Source organism: Ailuropoda melanoleuca, chromosome 2, assembly GCF_002007445.2.
Source record: "Ailuropoda melanoleuca isolate Jingjing chromosome 2, ASM200744v2, whole genome shotgun sequence".
Classification (NCBI taxonomy): Eukaryota; Metazoa; Chordata; class Mammalia; order Carnivora; family Ursidae; genus Ailuropoda; species Ailuropoda melanoleuca.
This window is the reverse complement of record NC_048219.1, coordinates 12,167,142-12,186,731: the sequence shown is the minus strand read 5'-3', so window position 1 is coordinate 12,186,731 and position 19,590 is coordinate 12,167,142. Positions and strand designations below refer to the sequence as shown.

Here is a 19,590-nt window from a genome sequence, read left to right as displayed (position 1 = left end):
AACGGCACAAGCAAGTCCGAGCTTGGTCTGTCACCCACCTTCCCTCCCTCTGTGCCAAGCCTGGGGCGGCCTAGGAAGCCCATGGAGACATGGGTTCACATTGCTCCCATTTCTCTGGAAGCTTCTAGGAGTTCTCCTGGCCATACTGATCTGCTCCCTTTTTCTCTCCCAGGCCAGAACTGCACGTTCCAACTGCAAGGTCCCAATGGGACAGTTGAGAGCCCAGGGTTCCCGTATGGCTACCCTAATTATGCCAACTGCACGTGGACCATCACCGCAGAGAACCAGCACAGAATCCAGCTTGTATTCCAGTCCTTCGCCCTGGAAGAGGACTTTGACGTCCTGTCGGTGTTTGATGGCCCGCCCCAGCCAGAGAACCTGCGAACCAGGTACTGTCTGCCCTCCTCCCCGTAGCCAACAGCAGGGGCCCCGAGCCAAGCCTGCTCGCCAAGAGAGCCCTCTATGGGCTCTGTCCTCAATTCCTCTGCTTTCTTTACATTTCCAAATTCCTTTCTCCAGCTTAGAAGCAGCCAGTAGGCGGGACTGATGGGTAGTGTACTTGGGAAGAGGAGTTAGAAGACACAAAGAGTTTGAGAGAAATTCAAGTCTTTCTATTAAAATGGATTTTGCGTGGATTTGTGTGTGTGTGTGTGTGTGTGTATCTTTTGGTGTATATTCTTTGCACATGTGGAAATCTATTTTCTCCCCTTGGATGCCGCAGATATGTGTTGAAGGCAAGTAGTGATCATGTCTCCCATCCTGTACTTGGAAACCATCAATACTTGTTGGAATTTGCCTTGCATTTGCATGGCCTTGACTGTGGGCATAGAATCAGGATTTGGGGACAGAGGCGCCTGGGTGGTGCGGTTGGTTAAGCGTCTGACTCTTGATTTCAGCTCAGGTCATGATCTTGGGGTTGGGAGATCGAGCCCTGCATTGGGCTCTTGTGCTAAGTGTGGAGCCTGCTTGAGATTCTCCCTCTCCCTCTGAGCCTCCACCGCCCCCCACCCCCAAGAAAGGAGTTTGGAGCAAAGTTCCCACTCTCTCAGACCCCATCCTGGTCATTGGAAGAGAAAACTCAGGAGAGGGCTTTCCTGCCCCCCCTGAGGTGTCTCCCAAGTGAGAGAGAGAGAATTCACGTCGAGGACGGAGACAGGCAGGGAGGCTGCGGCCTGTGCAGACGGGCTGACCTGTCTGGGACAGAAGTCAAGGCCCCAGAGTCCTAGCTCTCTAGCTTTTGTTGACCTGGTGGCCTGCCGTGGTCCGTGGCCAGCCTTGTCTGGTTCTGCCAGCCAGGCTTTGGGCTCCCTAGGGAGCCAGAGGGTTAGTGGGTTACCAGCCAAGCCCTGGGGAGTTCGGGGTGCTAATGAGCAGAACAGTAATGAGCCATTCCCTGGCAGGTGCTTTAACTCTCGAGGCTTTGTTTAAGATGCTCTGTGCCCTTAGCTCGGGAGCTCCTGGAGCAGGGTCACAAACACACTTACAGGACAGCGCCAGCCCTCTTTTCTCCTGCCCCCTGCCCTCTTAGGGCAGTGCAGAGGTGAGGCTGCCAAGCCTGCAGTAGGGGTGGGGGCATCCGGGGCCCCTCTGGCTAGTAGTTTGTCCCGGATAAGGCTGGGCTTATCCATTCTGCCTTGACAGTCAGCAGGTTTGGTGCACAAGGTCTTCAGTGACACTTGGGGGGGCACAGGGACTGCAGTCCTCTTCACTGCACAACTATGTCATGACACCCCTTACGTTCCAGACAGTGGCCTGGGTGCAGGGGATGCGGTAGCAAGCACAGCAGAGCCGCTGTCTTCTTGGGGGCTACCTGCTAATGGGGGCGGCGGGCATGGATGTGAATATGTGAGTTGAGCGTTCAAGGACATCAGAGCTAGAGATAAAACGGGGAGACTGGGACTGGAGAGTCTGGATGGGGTTACAAGGGAGTGCGTCCTCACCACCAGGGCCTGAGCTCAGGCGACACCATCTGTGGGGTCCTTGCATAGACTTTTGATGGATGTTGAATGAAGTTGAAAGATGGAAAGGCTAATGGGGTGCTTCACTGGGGTGTGGACAGCTGGAGGCAGACTCCGGTTCTGCGTCCCGGAGCCGTTCCAGCTTTCCCTGCTCTGCGGTCCACGGACATTGTCAGACCTCTGCTTTCTGCCACTTGGGTTTGCTCACTGTGAGAGTGCAAGGCAGAACACCCAGGGGAGGTGGGGGGCTGGTCTGCCCTGGAAGGGTGGGGAGGAGGTCTTGGGAGGGGAGGCCCTGGTTGTGTTCCCGGCCCCAGCGCAGCCCACTCTGGCCAACCAGCCGTGTGTGAGGAGGAGGCCCCCCGGGTTTGTGCCTTCACTCGGTGGTCCCTGCTTGGGGTCTCCCTTCTGTGATCTTCCCCATCTGCTCATTTCCATTCACTTCACCAGCCCAGGGCCTGCAGGCTTAGCAGAGGGGAAAGAGTGCTGTGCCTCCTGGGGTCCCTGCAGGCAGAGGAGCTCCCGGCTTGGAGGACACTGGCTGGGGAGATGACCGCAGGGGATAGCCTGAATAGTAGGAAGGAGTGGAATGTGCACTCCTTGAAGGTTTCCGAACGCAGCTCGCTGGGGGATGGATGGGGGGACAGCAAGTGTGTGTTGGGTGGGGACTTTGGGGTTCTTGTGAATTGTTCTCATGTTTTTGCGTGGTTCTTAGTCTGCTCAGGTGTTCTTATTCATGAATCAGTTTCTATTTGTATGTTTGTCCAGGAAATCATCCGCTTGATGGAGATGGTCGAGGGTCTCAGCCTAGAATCATATGCAGTTTCCCCATCTCTCTGGTCTCTGGGAGCAATCTTCTGTCTCGCGTCTGCTCCTGTGTTTGTGTTTTCTTTCTTTTTACTCAATTTGTCTTGTCAGAAGTTTGCCTGTTTTATTGGTCCTTTTAGCATTCCACCTGTAGGGATATCAAATTTGTTCTTTCTCTATTATCTAACTGATTCATTTCTGCCTTTATCTGTATTCATTTTTTTCTCCCTCTTACCTTGGGCGAATGTTGCTCTTTTGCTGATTTCGTGAATTGAATTAGTTTCATTATTTCTTGTTTGATAACAAAAACATTGAGACATTTCCCCCTAAGAATAACTTCGACCGTATCCATAAATTTTGATGGATGGTCGTTATTTTAGGAGGAGTCTCTAATTGTCCTTTTGTGCCTTCTTTGACTCTAGGATTTTTTTCCCTCAGATTTTCCAGTAATATTTTTTATGCTTAAAAAAGTATTATCTACTTGTACTGCATTATGATCAGATGATGATTTCCACTTTGGAGAATTTGCTGACTTTTTCCCCTAGAGTATAAGATGATTTTTTTTTGTAAGTGTTCTACAAATATTTGAAAGAAATAATTTTTTTGTGAAAAAATTTGTGTTATTCACATTATGTAATTTTTCTAATTTCTTACTGTCTGAATGAGGTTTGTCAAGGATAAGCAATGCAATGTTTTCACATTTTCACTATTGTTCTTGGCAATTTATCCTTTTATTTCTAAGTTTTTACTTTATATATTTTGGTGTTATACTCTTCAGCATGTAAGTATGTTTAAACATTAGATATAAAGAGTGAATTTTATAATTTTTTCAATATAAAAGTTATCTTTATTCCCCCAGTTCTTTTTTTGTTTGTTTGTTTGTTCTTAAATTCTACTTTGATGCTGGTAAAACCACCTTCTTTTTTTTGGAGAGAGAGAGATACGAGAGAGCACAAGCAGGGTGGGGGGGGGGCAGAGGAAGAGAAACAAGCAGATTCCCTGCTGAGCAGAGAGCCTAAGGAGGGGCTCAATCCCAGGACCCTGGGATCATGATCTGAGCCGAGGGCAGACGCTTAAAAGACTGAGCCACTCAGGTGCCCCCAGAACACATTTTAAGGTGTATTTCTCTGTCAACATCTTGTCTGGCTAGGCTTTTTCTTAATCGTGTCACTGGCCCTGCATCTTGTAGAAATTCCTTAGTGTTTGTAGCATGTAGGTATCTGTCTTTTTTCCTAGTTCCCAGAGTGGACATTTATATTGGCTCTTTTTTTAATTTTTTTTTAATTTTTTTAAATTTTTTTTATTATTTTTTTTAAAGATTTTATTTATTTGACAGAGATAGAGACAGCCAGCGAGAGAGGGAACACAAGCAGGGGGAGTGGGAGAGGAAGAAGCAGGCTCATAGCAGAGGAGCCCGATGTGGGGCTCGATCCCATAACGCCGGGATCACGTCCTGAGCCGAAGGCAGACGCCCAACCGCTGTGCCACCCAGGCGCCCCTATATTGGCTCTTTTTAATATACCTTCGACTATTTCCATGAGAACTTAGGGGCTCAGGTTGAAGGGCAGTTTAACATGTTGGCTTGGCTCTCCATCTTGGACTGGAAGTTTCTCTTAGGATTTTTATTCTTTTTGATGCTACTGTGAATAGAATTATTTTTTACTTTATTTTATTTTTGGATTATTCACTGCTAATATATAGAAATAAGGTTGGTTTTATACATTGGTCTTATGTCCCGTGACCTTGCTGAACTTGTGATTAATACTTCTAATGTATTTTTTTTTAATTATCTGTGAATAAATGTTTTTGTTTTAGTTTTTCCTTTCCAATCGAGATGTCTTCTGTTTATTTATTTATTTATTTATTTAGGCTCTCCAGTACTGTCTTGAATAGAAGTGGTAAAACCGGACGTCCTGGTTTCGCTCCTGATCCTAAAACATTCCCTCTTTTCACTGCTAAGTGTGATGTTAGCTAGAGATGAGTGCTAGATGCTTTTTGAATGAAGATTTTAAGCAGAGGATTTTGGCACAGTTTGGCTGCAGTAAGGAAAATGCACTGAATTAGAGGTCAGACTGGTGACTCCCAGGCCAGGCAGGAGACATTGGTAGCTGGAGCTTGACCAATAAGAGAGAAGATGGCATGGCTTTGTATGATATTAACGGAAAGGCATTGTCCCTGAAGTTAAGGGTGAATTTATAGGGAATGGGGAGTGAAAATAAAAAGAAAGAGGGGGAAGATGACTCCACGGTGTCTGGCTTAGAAGCAGAAAACAAGCAAGATCAGTGTGTCTTGAATTCCAGTCTCCAGGGAAAGGTGTTCTCACGGCACACCAGGGTCTTCTCTGTACGGATGTTTGTCTTTATTCGTCTAGCGGAACAGGATGGTCACGTCTTCTCACGTTGTTTTCCTGTGAAACAGTAGAGTACCATGAGGGTAGTTCTAGAATTATACCCAGGTCATTTCTACATTTATTAACATGGTGACCTGTGCAAGGTTTGGCTTCTTGGAAATGGAAGTCACACTGCCCATCTTGCCCATCTTCCAGGGTGGTTGTATGGGAGCCCCCTGCTACAGAGCCCTTAGTGCTCCATCAACGGTGTTTGCATCCTTCCCCGCCCCTCTGCTCCCAGACCTAGGAACCCAGACCTAGGAACTCAGACTGTTCTAGAAGGCCTCCGTGTCTGTCCTGATACTGTATCTGTAGACTTTTTAGATCACAGGAGCGCAGGTGTGGAGCATGGACCCTGAAGAAGGACTTGGGCTCAGGGGAGTCACTCACTGTGGTGGGGCCCCCCAGCAGAGGGGCAGGACCACCGGGAAGTCTGCAGCAGGTTTCTCTCTGCCCGTATAGCCCATGGCTTGCTGTGTTTATTGTCCCACAGGCTCAGCTTTTGCCGTTCGGCTGTCTGCATTTTGAATGCAATTCTCCTTTCTTCTTCTCTTACTCCAACACCGATCTTTCTTGCTTGGTGGGTGCATTCTAGCACAAGGCTGAGGAGTCACCTCCCCACCTCAATCTCCAGCCCCCTTTAAACTTACCTTTCTCCCGCTGCTTGCTCATGGGTTGTGTAATGAGCGACAAGCTTCCTAACTGATGAGGAAGCTCCTTGAGGCTGAAAGTCAGGCCTTCTATCACGTTTTGCTGTGGCAGAGCCACGCAGTGAAATATACCTCTTGCTGGTGGACGATGTGAGCTTAAGTTCTAGCTGTTCCTTAGCCGCTCGGCATCTGCCAGTCACTTCGGCTCTTAGCCTCAGTATCCCCATCTATGAAGTGGGTATATCAATATCTGTCTGCTTCATAGGTTGGTTGGTGAGGATTAAGTTAAATAATGTGTGTAAACCACTTTGAATTGTGATAAGATATAAACAAAAGGAATTACTTGTATATTTGGAGACGTAAATCAGAAAACACAATTAAGCAAAATGAAACCCCCTCCCCAATAAATGTAGAAGTCCTGTGGCAGAGCAATGATTCTCAATGCCCAGGGGATATTTGGCAAGGTCCGGAGACATTTTTGGTTGTCACAGCCGGAGAACGGCTGTGGCGTCTAGTGGGTCAAGACCAGGGATGCTGCTAGACATCCGGCCATGCCTAGGACTGCCCCCAGGACACGTGCCAGTGGTGCTGAGGTTGAGAAATCCTGGTGTAGGTGATGGAGGGGTTCAAGCCTTTGGCATCGGACCTACTTAGGTTCTAATCCTACTTGTAGGTCAGTGACCTTGGACAAGTGAGTCAACCCACCTGAGCCTCAGTTTCCTCCCCTGCAGAATGGGGAGCTCTTGGCGGTGCTCTGTGCCGGCACCTGCACCTGGCATCGTTAATGAAGAGGTGCCAGTAGACACGCTGCGCACGGCTCGTTCTCTATGCAGATGTCATTCATCTCCCAGCGACTCCCTTTCTGTACCAGGAGTTCAGAGCCATCTTCTTGAAAGCATCTCACATTCCATCTAGAGCTATTCACAAGCAGCAACATCCCAGGGTGCCAGAAGGCAGCGTCTGGCTGCTTGAAATTAAATTTACAATAGAAGCTGATCAGATTCTTCTCATAATGGATCAGGGTGGGAAGCGAGCGTAGAAGCTGGTCTTGAAAGCCGCGGAGCCTGTAGGAGTTTGGAAATTAGCAAGAAAAGAACAAAGAGCCTTCCAGATAATGCAGTGTCAGCTCTGCTCGGATGAATTACTGAAACAATCCCCACATCTCTGCTTTGGCACCATTAGATGGCCTTTCCGTGCTGGCAAACATCCTATCGCATTGCAGCTTAATGTGGGATGAAGTTTTCTAATGAAACACGAGCAAACGTCATCTGCGGAGACGCGGCTGATGAACAGCATCACTGTGGATCGGAGGGTTTAGAGGGCGCTGTGATGACTGCACCAGTTAAGCACAGCTAAGCATCCCTTAATTTAGACATTTGGGCTCAAGTTATGGGAAACACTACAACTCGTTCCCTCAATTACTGGCAATATGCGTTCTGTCGTCTGCCTAGGGTGGAATGCCTTTGAAGTCATTTGGAGCTGGTTGCAGATTTCACTGAACTGGTGTTAGACACCTGCTTGGAAGTTGTAAAAAATCCACAAATTTGCCAGATTTACTGTCTTCTTTTACATATGTATCACGGCAGAGGCCCCTGAAGGACCTGTCTGTTTGGATTCCTTCAAAAGTGTTCCTTGCACGTCAGTAAGGCTGTCCTTAGAGAGTCCTCTGTCTTCCCAGAGTGCCTTGAGAGGATGCTCTTGTGTGCAGGAGGTGGCTGGGAGGACCCATGGGGATGAGGGGGCTTTCCTTTTTTACGACTGAAACGGGGGGAGAGGACGCTGGAAAGGGGAAAGAAGGGATGGTGGCACTGAACGCCTCTTATGGTCCAGCCGCCATGCTAGACACGTTCATTCATGGCATTTATTCAATATTTATGGAATGCCTACCAGGAACGCAAAGCATTGGGGGTGCAAGAGTTAACAAGACAGCCTCTGCTTTCAAGGAACCTACAGTCTCTTTAGGGAGACAGCTCAATACGCAGGCAGTGCAAGTCCAGGATGGTACACGCTACTGCTGGGGAGGCTGATGGCCTTGAGGGGGCTCTGTGGCGGTGCTCACCTGTGGGCCTGGGATGCCCTCCCTCCGTCTGCCCCTTTGCTTAGTTATTGGTTACTCGTTCTTCGTACCTCCACTCACTTGTCAGTTCCTCACTCAGGGACTCCTCGGAGCCACCCCTACTTCTCATCCCGGTCAGACCCTCCTACGATTACCTTCCTCCGTTTACTGTGCATCCGTCCTTCATGGTTTCACGTGGGCAGGTGTGTGATTATTTGTTCTGTGTCCATCTCCCCCAGGACTGTAAACTCCTTGGCTGTGGAGACCGTTTCTGTTTTATGCTCCATTGTGTCTCCAGGGCCTGGCTGATAGTAGGTGCTCAACAAATGTTTATGGAGTGAATGAATGAATGCTGTCCTGGAGGAAGGGTCAGCAGGGCACGGAGGGAGGGATGAGGACAGGGTTTCAAATCAAGAGAATAGTATGTGTACAGGTCCAGCAAAGCAGAGAAGGTGAGGTATAGGATGTCAGAGGTTCATCCTGGGGTGGGTTGTAGTGGAGATGTAGGGGTGTGGCCCGGCCACATCACCAGGGGCCCTCTATGCCATGCTGGAGAACTTTTCATGTAGTCTAGGCAGTGGGGCCACACCGAAAGGTTTTAAACGGGCATTGTATGTTCTATCTAGTCATTCAACAGCAGCGTGGTGAAGTGAGTAGTGTTAATTTTCATTGCAGGAGTCAGGTAAGCATCTGACATCTCTATGCGGCTAAGGGGCCAAGAGAGGAGAGGACCACAGGTGTCCTGGAGCCAGAAGCAAGGCGCTTTTCCCCACACCAACATGCTTTCTTAGTACATCAGATTCATTTGCATTCATTTCATTTCCTTTTTAAAAATTCACTCCGTTTTCCTTTTAAAGCAGTTTCTTTAAAATAGTGAAAGCAGTAAGCGCTCACCACTGCAGAAAAGCCCAGCCGTCCGGCAGTGTGGAGTAGAAGGATGTAAGCGCCTCCTTCCCCAGGCCCTTGTCCCAGCCCCGCTCCCGGGAGGTAACCGCTGTTAACAGTTTGGTGTGTGTCCAATTTCTTTTTAAATAAAGATTCATTAAACTGCCCGTGAGGCTTATTGGGACATCCGTCAGCCCTTTAAAAATTGTTCTGATGAATTAAGTGTAAACTAATTAGAAACATGGATTCAATTACCCTCGAAACACACAAGGGCTTAATAATTAATAGGAAGAGGGCTTGAGGCCAAAGGCATTATGGATTTTATCAAACCCCTAACATCTGAAAAGTAAATATGTTTGATTCACCCTAAATGCTGGCAGATTTGCCATCCGGAGGCAAACCTGTTGGTAGGAGCTTTGTATTTAATCAGGAAAGTTATCTGTGATTAATAAGGAGTCAGCTAAAGTCCGTGGAAGCCGAGGCCTGCTGGTGGTTGCTGGAGACGACAACCTGGGACAGGAGAGCCTGTCTCTCTGGGTTCCTGGAGTCAGCTTTGTTCATGATCTGTCACCAGGCAAAGCGTTGGGTGGGGGGGAGGGGTGTCCACTGAGGTCCCCAGTGAGTTCACTGATGGTTCCTATGGGTCCAGAATATCCGGGGAGCATTGCTGGGCCAAGAAACTCTGCAGAAATTTGGGGGGGACATTCTGTTTGTCCCCTTAGACTATGAGCTATGATGCCTTAGATGGAATTGGAGGAGAGCCAGGGTGGGGGTGGAATAAATATTTACCTGTTGTGCCAGGTGCTTCATGTACTATAGCTCATTGAATCGGCACACTTTTCCCGGAGGTAAGAATTATTGCCTCGGTTTTTATTGCTAAGGAAACTGAGTCTCAAAGAGGCTACATGCCTCGGGGTGGCTGTGTTCAAAGTCCTAAATCTGCTTGACAGCCAAGTTCACACAGGTCCGAGCAGCGACACCAGGGCTGAAAGGGGTGGTGGAAGGGGAGGAGGCGGAAGCGGGGTCTGCCTGGCTTGGGCCTCAGGAAACCAACTGCCGTGACCCATGGGGCAGCCATGTGCTCCATCACCTTATGCCAAAGGGTGGGTTTGGGCAGACGTGGTGGGGGGAGGGGTTGGCAGCAGGTGATTTATAAAGCCAGGTGGGCAGCAGTGTCGGGGTCCTGAGCAATCTCTCCATTCACAGTAGGACCCTGTGGTTCAAGGTCAAAGTCAGTTTTTGTGGCAAAGCTTCACCTAGCTTGTTCGCCAAGTCTGCTATTTAATAGCAGCCAAAATTTAAGGCCTCGTGGAGCCCGAGTCTCGGGCCAAAAGGCCATGCTAGCTCACCCCTCCTCATGATCAGTTCTGCCCCCATTTTACCAGGTGTTGGTCAAAGAGGCAACATTGGCCCAGAATGGAGCTCCACCCCTTTCTTGCAAGCAGTGGCTGACAGGGGCGTTGCTGAGATAGGAATGTGCCCCCTTGTCTATCCTCAACGTTTACTCCCTGAACCTTTAGGGCAACAGAAATCACTGTGCAAGGACCCTATAACCCAGGACACTGTCCTCAGGGTAGAGTAGAGTTTGGACATGTAATTCTAGCCTTCACTCTGTTTGTCAGTAGAAACGGTACCCAAACAAACCGCCTCCCAAGTACCGAGTTCCTTGTTCCCTTGGAATTAAAATAAATATAAAAGAAAACCAACTGTCAGCTTTTCAGTGAACCAAGAGCCAAGTTATTGCTTTCTGGGGTGGGTGTGCACTGCCGCAGAACGTGGTGCCTGGAGCCAGGTGTGGGGCAAGGAGACCGGCTTCCGTCCAGCCTGGTTCCTGACTTACCTGTGATCTGCACCAGGGCTGTCCCTTCTGAAGCTCAGCAGCATCTTCCTGACTTATAAATGGAGGGTGCAAGTCCAGAAAGACTCCAGAGCTTCTCCCCGCTCTGAAATCGCGTGATTGAGTCCTGCTGGAAATGTATGGGGGAGGACTCTAAAATACTCCAGATCTTCTTGGATTATTTCTGCCCTCCTCGGGTACTGCTCTTGGCTCTGGGAACAATTCCACCATTTGTTTTTTGTGTTGGGGTTTATTTTGCAGAGGCCTGTCCAGCCGCATGGCAGAGAAGGCTGACTGTCCACCATCGTTCTGGTTCTTTCACGGTGCAGGGTGTTCTGGGGGAAGCAGCAGCCTCCCCTGTATCCAGGTGCCGCCGTGTGGTTTAGTGGTCAACAGAAAGTGGATGGAAGTAACATGTATCCCTCCCAGCATGGCCCAGGAGAGCTCCCCTGCGATCTTGTGTTCCCTTTTCTTCCCTAGAGACAGGAGATGCCTGCGTGACTCTATGAGGTGGAACCCCCCACCTGCTCCTGGTTGCCTGGGTTTTGTATACAAGCTTCGATCTCTGAGGGTCCAAGGTTTATCTGTCGCTGTAGTCCGTGTTTTCTGACCCATTGTGAGCTCTCAGTTTAGCCATTAAGGAATGTACTTTAGAACCTAGGGAATGTTTGCTTTTGGGGAGATGAAGTTCTGGACTTTCTGGCCTTTGTGCCTAAAAATGAGGCCATTGACCCATAGTTGAGATATTTTTTAAAGCAATTGTTTGTGCTCCTGACTTCTGGTGGATTCCTCGTGTCCTCATGTGATTCTGGTTGTTGTCCCCATCCCTGTCCCATCTCCTGGGGCCTCAGCCGAGAACACATTGTGGTGTGGTGGTTAGGAGAGAGGCTTTGGAACCAGCCTGCCTGGATTCATGCCCTTGCTCTGCCTCTTACTGGCTGTGACTTTGAGGAAGTCACTTTTCTCTGAGTCTCAGTGTCTCTGCCCAAAAAGCTGGGATTCCAGTGGCCCCTACCTTTTAGGGAAGTTGTGAATATGCAAGTACCCTACAAGACACAAAGTATGTAGCAGACCCTGGGCCCGTGGTAAGCACTCAGTAGATGTTTACTGTCTTGTCATTATTGTCCTCTCTGAAGTTCATGTCTTCCAGCTACCCCCCGCCCCCTCCCTGGTCTCTCCACACCCCCTTTATCTCTTGCCTTGGTTATCACAACCGCTTCCCTCCTGCTTGCCTTGCTATTGCCTTGGGTATCTTAAGTCTATTTCCAATACCAGAGCTACAAAGATCTTTTATTTTTTTCATTTTTTATTTTTTTTAGGATTTTATTTATTTATTGGAGAAAGAGAGTGCAAGCAAGAGAAAGAGAGCATGATCGGGGAGTGGGGAAGGGCCGAGGGACAAAAAGAAGTAGGCTCCCCGCTGAGCAGGGAGCCCAATGCAGAGCTAGGTCTCAGGATCCTGGGATCGTGACCTGAGTCGAAGGCAGACGCTCAACCGACTGAGTCACCCAGACCCCCTTGTTTTTTAAAGAACAATCTTTGAATTGAAATATATCAAAAGAAATAGTTTTAGATTTACAGAAAAGTTACAAAGATGGTACAGAGAGAGTGTCTGTATATGTCTATATGGCTCACTTCGATTCCCTTATTATGAACATCTCACATCCGTGTGGTCCTTTGTCACAATTAATGAACTAATACTGATTTATTGTTATTTTTTTTAAGATTTTATTTATTTATTTGACAGAGATAGAGACAGCCAGTGAGAGGGGGAACACAAGGGGAGTGGGAGAGGAAAAAGCAGGCTCACAGCAGAGGAACCTGATGTGGGGCTCGATCCCATAACGCCGGGATCACGCCCTGAGCCGAAGGCAGACGCTTAACGGCTGTGCCACCCAGGCGCCCCCGATTTATTGTTATTAACCTAAGACCATATTCTATTCAGATTTCCTTCGTTTTTACCTAAAGTCCATTTTCTGTTCTAGGATCTCACCCAGGGTGCCTTAGATCCTTTGGCTCCTTTTGGCTGTGACAGTTTCTCAGACTTGACTTGTTTTGAATGACAGACGCTTTTGAGGAGTACTGGTCAGGTTTTTTGTAGAATGTCCTTCAGTTGAGATTTGTCTGCTGTTTTTCTCGTGATTTGACTGGAGTCATTTTTTTTTATTGTTTAATATTTATTTATTTGAGAGAGAGAGAGCGCATGTGCACACTCGCGAGTTGGGGGAAGGAACAGAGGGAAAGGGAGAAGCAGATTCCCCACGGAGTGCAGAGCCCAATGTGGGGCTCGATCCCTCGACCCTGAGATCATGACCTGAGCCGAAATCAAGAGTCAGACGCTGAACCGACTGAGCCATGCAGGTGCCCCAGGGAGTCATGTATTTTTGAAAGGAAGACAGTGTTTTCATCACATCACATCAAGGGTACATACAGTTGACATGACTTGTCCCTGTTGAGGCTGACCTTGATCACCTGGCTGAGGGCCTGTGTGGCATCTTCTCCACTCCAAAGTTATTCCCCGCTCCCTACTGTCCTCTTGCGAGGAAGCCGCTGTGTGCATTCCACACCCAAGGAGTAGAGTGTCAGGCTTCATTTTGATGGCAGAGTGTCTGCATAAACTATTTGAAATTCTTCTGCACAAGAGATCTGTCTGTTCTCCTCCATTTATTAATTTATTTATATCAGTATGGATTCATAGGTCGTTATTTTATACTTTGGGTTATAATCCAACCTGGTTTATTTATTTTGCTGCTCTGATTGTTCTAGCCCAGCTACTGGGCACCCCTTTAGTTGGCTCCTCTTGTCTCCTTTGACACTTCCCACCATCATCAGTCTTTGTTACCGATGTTGGTAGTGCTGCTGGTTCATGAACGCTCTTGAGAGCCATGAGCTGGGGTTCCCTGGATCGGAAAATGGTCTCAGAACCCATGATCTGGCTCTGTGTGTACTCGTGACTATTGGGACATCACTGCTTCCGGGCCCTCTTTGCTGCCAGAGCAAGGAACGTTCCATGTGTACACTAGCCCACGTATATACACGGAGCTATAAATATTTTTATGTGCATCCATCTGTGTCTCTGTTAAGCTAAACATGAGTTCATGCTGATATCTCCAACTCTAATCCAGTACCACCTGGATCATTGTAGCCTCCTTGCCTTGCTTATCTGGAACCTCCCACAGGAGACACCTGGCTGCCTCCATCTGCCATGCATTTACTCCATTGTTCAATTGCAGGCTGCATGTATGGTGGTAACCAGAATTGGGAACCTGTGCCCCCGTGGGAAAGGACTTTCTCAACTAGACTGCAGTGATTATGCTCCGTTCCTTTTGCCTTGATTGTCCCAGATTTCACCTGATTCAAAAGTTACTGAAGATAAGCACTATGGAGAAAATATACATCAGGGCAGTGGTGTGACGTGTAAAGGGTGAGATTTTTTTTTAAAGATTTTATTTATTTATTCGACAGAGATAGAGACAGCCAGCGAGAGAGGGAACACAAGCAGGGGGAGTGGGAGAGGAAGAAGCAGGCTCATAGCAGAGGAGCCTGATGTGGGGCTCGATCCCATAACGCCGGGATCATGCCCTGAGCCAAAGGCAGACGCTTAACCACTGTGCCACCCAGGCGCCCCAAGGGTGAGATTTTAATAGAGTGGCCAAGGAAGCTGTGTCACTAAGAAGGTGACTCTTGTTTAAAAGCCTGGCACAAAGTGAGTTCGGTGTCTCCATCCACCTGCAGCAGGTGGCCCCAGGGAGCACCTGTCCCATTGGGTTGTGTGGCTCATGTGTGTTTCTGTCTCAGGGCCCAGCAGGTTTGTTAAGGGAATTTAAGGAACAGGAAACATATTTATCAGTAACTGCAGGGGACATGAAAACACTCAGGCACACGTGATGGGCACCTGTCCTCCGGGAGCTGCAGCTGACTGGGCTTTCCCGGGGAAGAAGAGAAAAGCAATGAAGACGATGGAGAGTGGTCTGCTGAAGTCGGAGAAGCGATTTCTGAGATCATGATGCCGCCGAGCATCGTGGAGGCTGGCAACTCAGTGTCTTCTGTCCCACCTGAAAGAGAAAATGTCAGCAGAAGGTCTCTCTAAGGTCTTTCACCGAACCCCCCTGGTTCCATCCTTCCGCGTCAACCTTGGCCCCTTTCAGCTCTCACGGAGCAGTGGCTGCCTATCAGGGGAGGGTGTGGCTCCCCCCTCCCAGGTTGATTATTTTGTCCCCTAGGCTCTCAGCTCCTGATCTGCGGGCTTTGTGGTGGGCTGGCAGATCAGAGGAAGCACATCCAACCCGTCTTCTCTGGGACCCTCCCACCCCCCATCACGGACAGGGAGGGTCTTAGACTCCTGTAAACCCTCCAAGGCAAAGGGAAAAGGTGACATGTTTCCAGCTGCATTTCAGTCATGGCAGGAATTCATCACCATCCCTAGATGAATGCCCTGCCCCCCACCGGGGCCCTTGGTGGGTGGGGGAGCTGAAGATGGGGAGAGTCCCTGCAGACCAAGGCAGGTGCAAGGCCCGCCTTCTGAGTGCTCCATGGGGCTCCTCCCCGCTCTATGTGACTGCCTCAGCTTCCCAGACGCGCTGTGTTACTTGCTTTCCGCAGTCAGCTGGTACGGGCCTTTGCTTTGGTCCCGTTTTGCAGAGGAGAAAGCTGAGTTTCTAAACGGTGAATAAATGGTGGATAATAATAAAAGGTGGCCGAGTTCTCGGTGTTTTCGACCTGCTCTGACGGCGCCCTCCGGCTGTGAAGACTGCGGGTCCAAGGAGGGGCAGGAGAGAGGCAACCTGGACACAGAGCCAGCGGTCCTGGAGGACGTGGAGGGATGAGAGGGAACCTTCTAGAGAGAGGATTTCTCTTCCACAGTCCACCCCTTCCTCCCTACTGGAATTTTCCACCACTTGGGCAAAAAGGAAAGCAGAATGGCCTAACTGCCTCCCCCTGCTCTGCTCTTCCTTGCGTGTTGAACTAGGTGAAGGCCTCGACATGCGAAGTCTTTGTAGAAGGAGCGGGTTCCTTCTATTTTGGAGTATGTAGGAGAGTAAAGATTTTCTTTAATTAGATAGTGCCGGACAGATTTAATTAAAGCTTCAAACCTGCAATTTTCTTTGTTTGATTGATCAGTTGGTGCTGATTGCCTGGAGTAATTACGAAGGGGGAGGTGGCGTTTTCAAAGTCTGGTGGCGATAGAGAGGCAGACTGAGTCAGCTCCTGGGTACTTGGTTGTCAGAGTGGATTCTGAAAAGGTTTAAATTGCACAAATGTTTGTTAGTTGGCCAAATGAAAAATAAGGTGTCTAAATTACACTTTTGTCTAAATCGTGCTCCTGGCTGATGTACTTCTATAGAAAAGTTCCCTTTTACCTCTTTTCTCCAAATGTAATCACGCTTCCGAGACCAGGTGGTATTCTGTTATTTTTGTCTACTTTTTTGGGGGGAATAATTGAAGCACATTGTTGGGACTGTCTCGTAGTGGCCTCTTTTAAATTGCTAGAGCCCACGGAGGGTGAGGTGAGAAAGACAGCCTCTCATGAGCTCTGCATTTTGGAAAATCAAGGTTGGAATCAGGCAGCCCTGGGTTTGAATGCTAGCTCTGTGACCTTGAGCCATACCTTCTCTTTTTCCTCAGCCGCAGAGAGGAGAGTTGTGGAGAGGATCCAGTGAGCCAAAGTTTGGATATCTAGTGACTGGCCTGCCATGTGTTCTCACTCGATGTCTGTCCCTTCCCCATCCTGGGCTCTGTTGCCTCATAGACGTCAGCTCTGCCACCACCGAAGCTCGGGGAGCTCATGAGAGCAGAACCGTCTTGCTCACCATTACAAAATCACCCCGGTACGCCAGCCACGGCGTGGTGCACGGCCGTTCTCTGTCCAGTGGTGAATAAGTGAATGAGTCCCCTGCACATGTAGGTGCCCCCCCCCCACCAAAGTACGTGACACCAGTATAGGGTGGGAGAGATGGCTCCCTTCTCTGAGGGGTCTTGGTCCCCACTGGACACGGCGTGACTGGCATGGCGGGATCTGCCGTTTGAAAGCCTTGGTGGGACAAATTGCTCAGTTTTCTTTGGAACTTGTCAGACCATCCCCGGGAGACTGGGTCGACTTCTCAGTCAACCACTGCAAGGGGGTGTCCGGGGAGCTGTCAAGGCTATTGCAGCACAGAAGAATGTTTGAGTTGTAAAAACAATGCAGGCTGTGGAAATTGCCAGTGCATTCTGTACATCAGCACGTAAGAACGTGACCTCAGGCCAGAAACACTGGAGGCAGAGTCTAGCCACGTGCTACTAATACAGGCATTAGGATGGCTGGATTGTGAGTTTTTTTTCTTCTTTATTTTAAAATGTTTCTGTCACGTAGTGTGTTATTTGGACAATAAGGGTGCATTTGCAATGGATACAAAGTTAGGTGTAAAAGAAAAGCAAAAAAGTTACATATGTTACCCTTTACCCATATCCATAGAGGGACAGGGACCGAGGGAAGTTCTTCCAAAGGGGAATGACCAGGATGAAGGGAGATTGTCGGTGTTGCAAGATGGAAATTGAAGGACTTTGGGGTGTTTACTTGGAGGAAGGAGGCTCTCAGGGGAAGTGATGGCTGTTGCCAGAGGCTCGGGAAAAGACTCAAGAGCCGACGTCAGGTGTCCGCATGCAGGCTGCGAAATGGACATAACAGGACCGCAGACTGCAAGTGGTGGCCACCACTTGCATCTCTCTAGAATTGGGGCTCCTTGCTTCCTGCTTCTAGAAGAATCAATGCAGAAGGTGGGGCTTGTAGGGCTGCCCCTTTCTGGGCCCCAGACATCCTGCTGGAACAGTGGAGGCAATGGTTCTTTTGTTCTGTTTTGTTTGTTTGTTTTTTGTTTTGTTTTGTTTAATAATATTTTTTATTATATTATGTTAGTCACCATACAGTACATCCCTAGTTTTTGATGTAAAGTTCGATGATTCATTAGTTGCGTATAACACCCAGTGCACCATGCAATACGTGCCCTCCTTACTACCCATCACCAGTCTATCCCATTCCCCCACCCCCTTCCCCTCTGAAGCCCTCAGTTTGTTTCCCAGAGACCATAGTCTCTCACGGTTCATTCCCCCTTCTGTTTACCCCCACTTTCTTCTTCCCTTTCTTCTCCTACCGATCTTCCTACTTCTTATGTTCCATAAATGAGTGAAACCATATGATAATTGTCTTTCTCTGCTTGACTTATTTCGCTTAGCATTATCTCCTCCAGTCCCGTCCATGTTGCAGCAAATGTTGAGAACTCGTTCTTTTTTGATGGCTGAGTAATATTCCATTGTATATATGGACCCCATCTTCTTAATCCAGTCATCTGTTGAAGGGCATCTCGGCTCCTTCCACGATTTAGCTATTGTGGACAGTGCTGCTATGAACATGGGGTACATATGGCCTTTCTTTGGATCAATCATTCTCCACCTGGGGACTTGCCTTATGCTCAGCAGTGACCCCTGGAGTTGGGGGAGTGGCATCCCAGGAAGTATCCTAGACAGGAGCCCGAGGGTTTGACAAGCATCTTCAGAATCACCATTGTTTCGATTTGTGTGTCGTCAATTTATTTCAAAATTTTAAACATTAAAGAAGAAAGTGATCGTTTCGTGTGGGTCGCAAGGGGACGCAGGGATAAACAGTGGTCTAGATGGGTGCTTTGCAACATTTAATGTGCAGGCAGCAAACCTGGGGATTTTGTAGAAGTGTCGAATCAGGTTCTGAAGGTCTGGGGTGGGGCCCAAGATCCCACAATTCCCCTCGAGCTTCTGGCTGATGCCAGTGCCAGTTCACGGCCCACCCAGCCCCCAGCATGACCTCTGAAGCCCTTCCTGGCAGCTCCTGGGGCCCTGGCTCCCTCGGATGGCAGCATGTTGGTCGCTTATGTACCAGCGCTTGGCCCATCTTTTATAGAGTCTGTTAAATGAAGAGGAACCGAGTAAGAATGAAGAGTGGGGCGTGAACGAATCCAGGCAGGACTTAAGAACTGTGTTTTAGTAGCAATAGAACTAGGCATTCATTGCTCAGATTTACGTCTGCACATGTTCATATCTGTGCTCGTGACTGTTGATCATCTGCAAATAATGCTCTCTTGTCTTAATCCTACTTTTATGGCTAATGATGTGTGTTTCATTCCGATCAAGCGTAGACTTTGAGTAAACATACATTTCTCAATATATTTCCCTCCGATCACTACCCAGGACTGCGAGTCATTGAAAGAAACCGTGTGTGAGGGAGCAGGATGGTGTCTGGAGCCCATCCGCTAATGGCATCCTTCTCTGGCTGCCCGCTAAGGGCCTGGCGGGGGCGAGCCTGTGCCTTTCCCTGCTGGTTGAGGGAGCCCCTGCGACTTTCCGCATGAATCTCCTGCCAGCACCACTGATCACCGGCCCCTGCAGAGCAGAGTCTCTTTCTCATTTCCAGGAATTTGTGGTGTTTCCAGTTTGATTATTCAGGATCGCTCTCCGCTGCCCCCATTCCTGCTCAGCGGCAGACAGTGTTGTTCCCCAGACCCCCAGTCCATCCCATCCCAGCCTGACTGTGGAGAGGCCCCATCCTTACCAGAGGGTGGCTTTGGGCTCAGCCTCCTGGGCCCAGGATCTGAGCAGCCTGGACACTTAGTGCTGCAGTGTGCTGGGCCCCCTGGTGGGTCACTGCCCTGCTGGACCCCAGCTCTAGATCAGGCTTTGGACGCCACTTGACTTCTGTAGCCCACTTCTCCCAGCAGCTGGCCTCTGCTCCTGCCTCCTGATGGCAAGTCAGACACGGTCCCCAGGGCCCTGCCGTTCTCCAGTCCATGAGCCTCCCATGTCCCTGCATGCCCCACCCCACCAGGCTGGTGGTGGAACCCCAAACTGGGGTTCTTCCCCGTCCCTTCCATCCTTTGCCCCTTCCTTCTGCCAGCTTGGAGGCTGTGTCATGATGTGAGCAAGCAGGGCATGCTGAGGGAGAAGCAATTCCAAGGCAGAGAATGGGGAGTAAGAAGGAACAAGCAAGGAGGAGGAGGGGA

General features: G+C 49.1%; 1 protein-coding gene across 1 annotated transcript in view; it reads left to right on the top strand.

Annotated features, from left to right (window-relative positions):
* Window positions 1-19,590, top strand: part of CSMD2 (CUB and Sushi multiple domains 2) — a 590,718-nt gene that overhangs the window by 59,630 nt on the left and 511,498 nt on the right. The window contains exon 3 of the mRNA XM_034645185.1: window positions 173-389. Coding sequence (XP_034501076.1) covers window positions 173-389 — 217 coding nt within the window. The remainder of the gene's footprint in view (window positions 1-172; window positions 390-19,590) is intronic.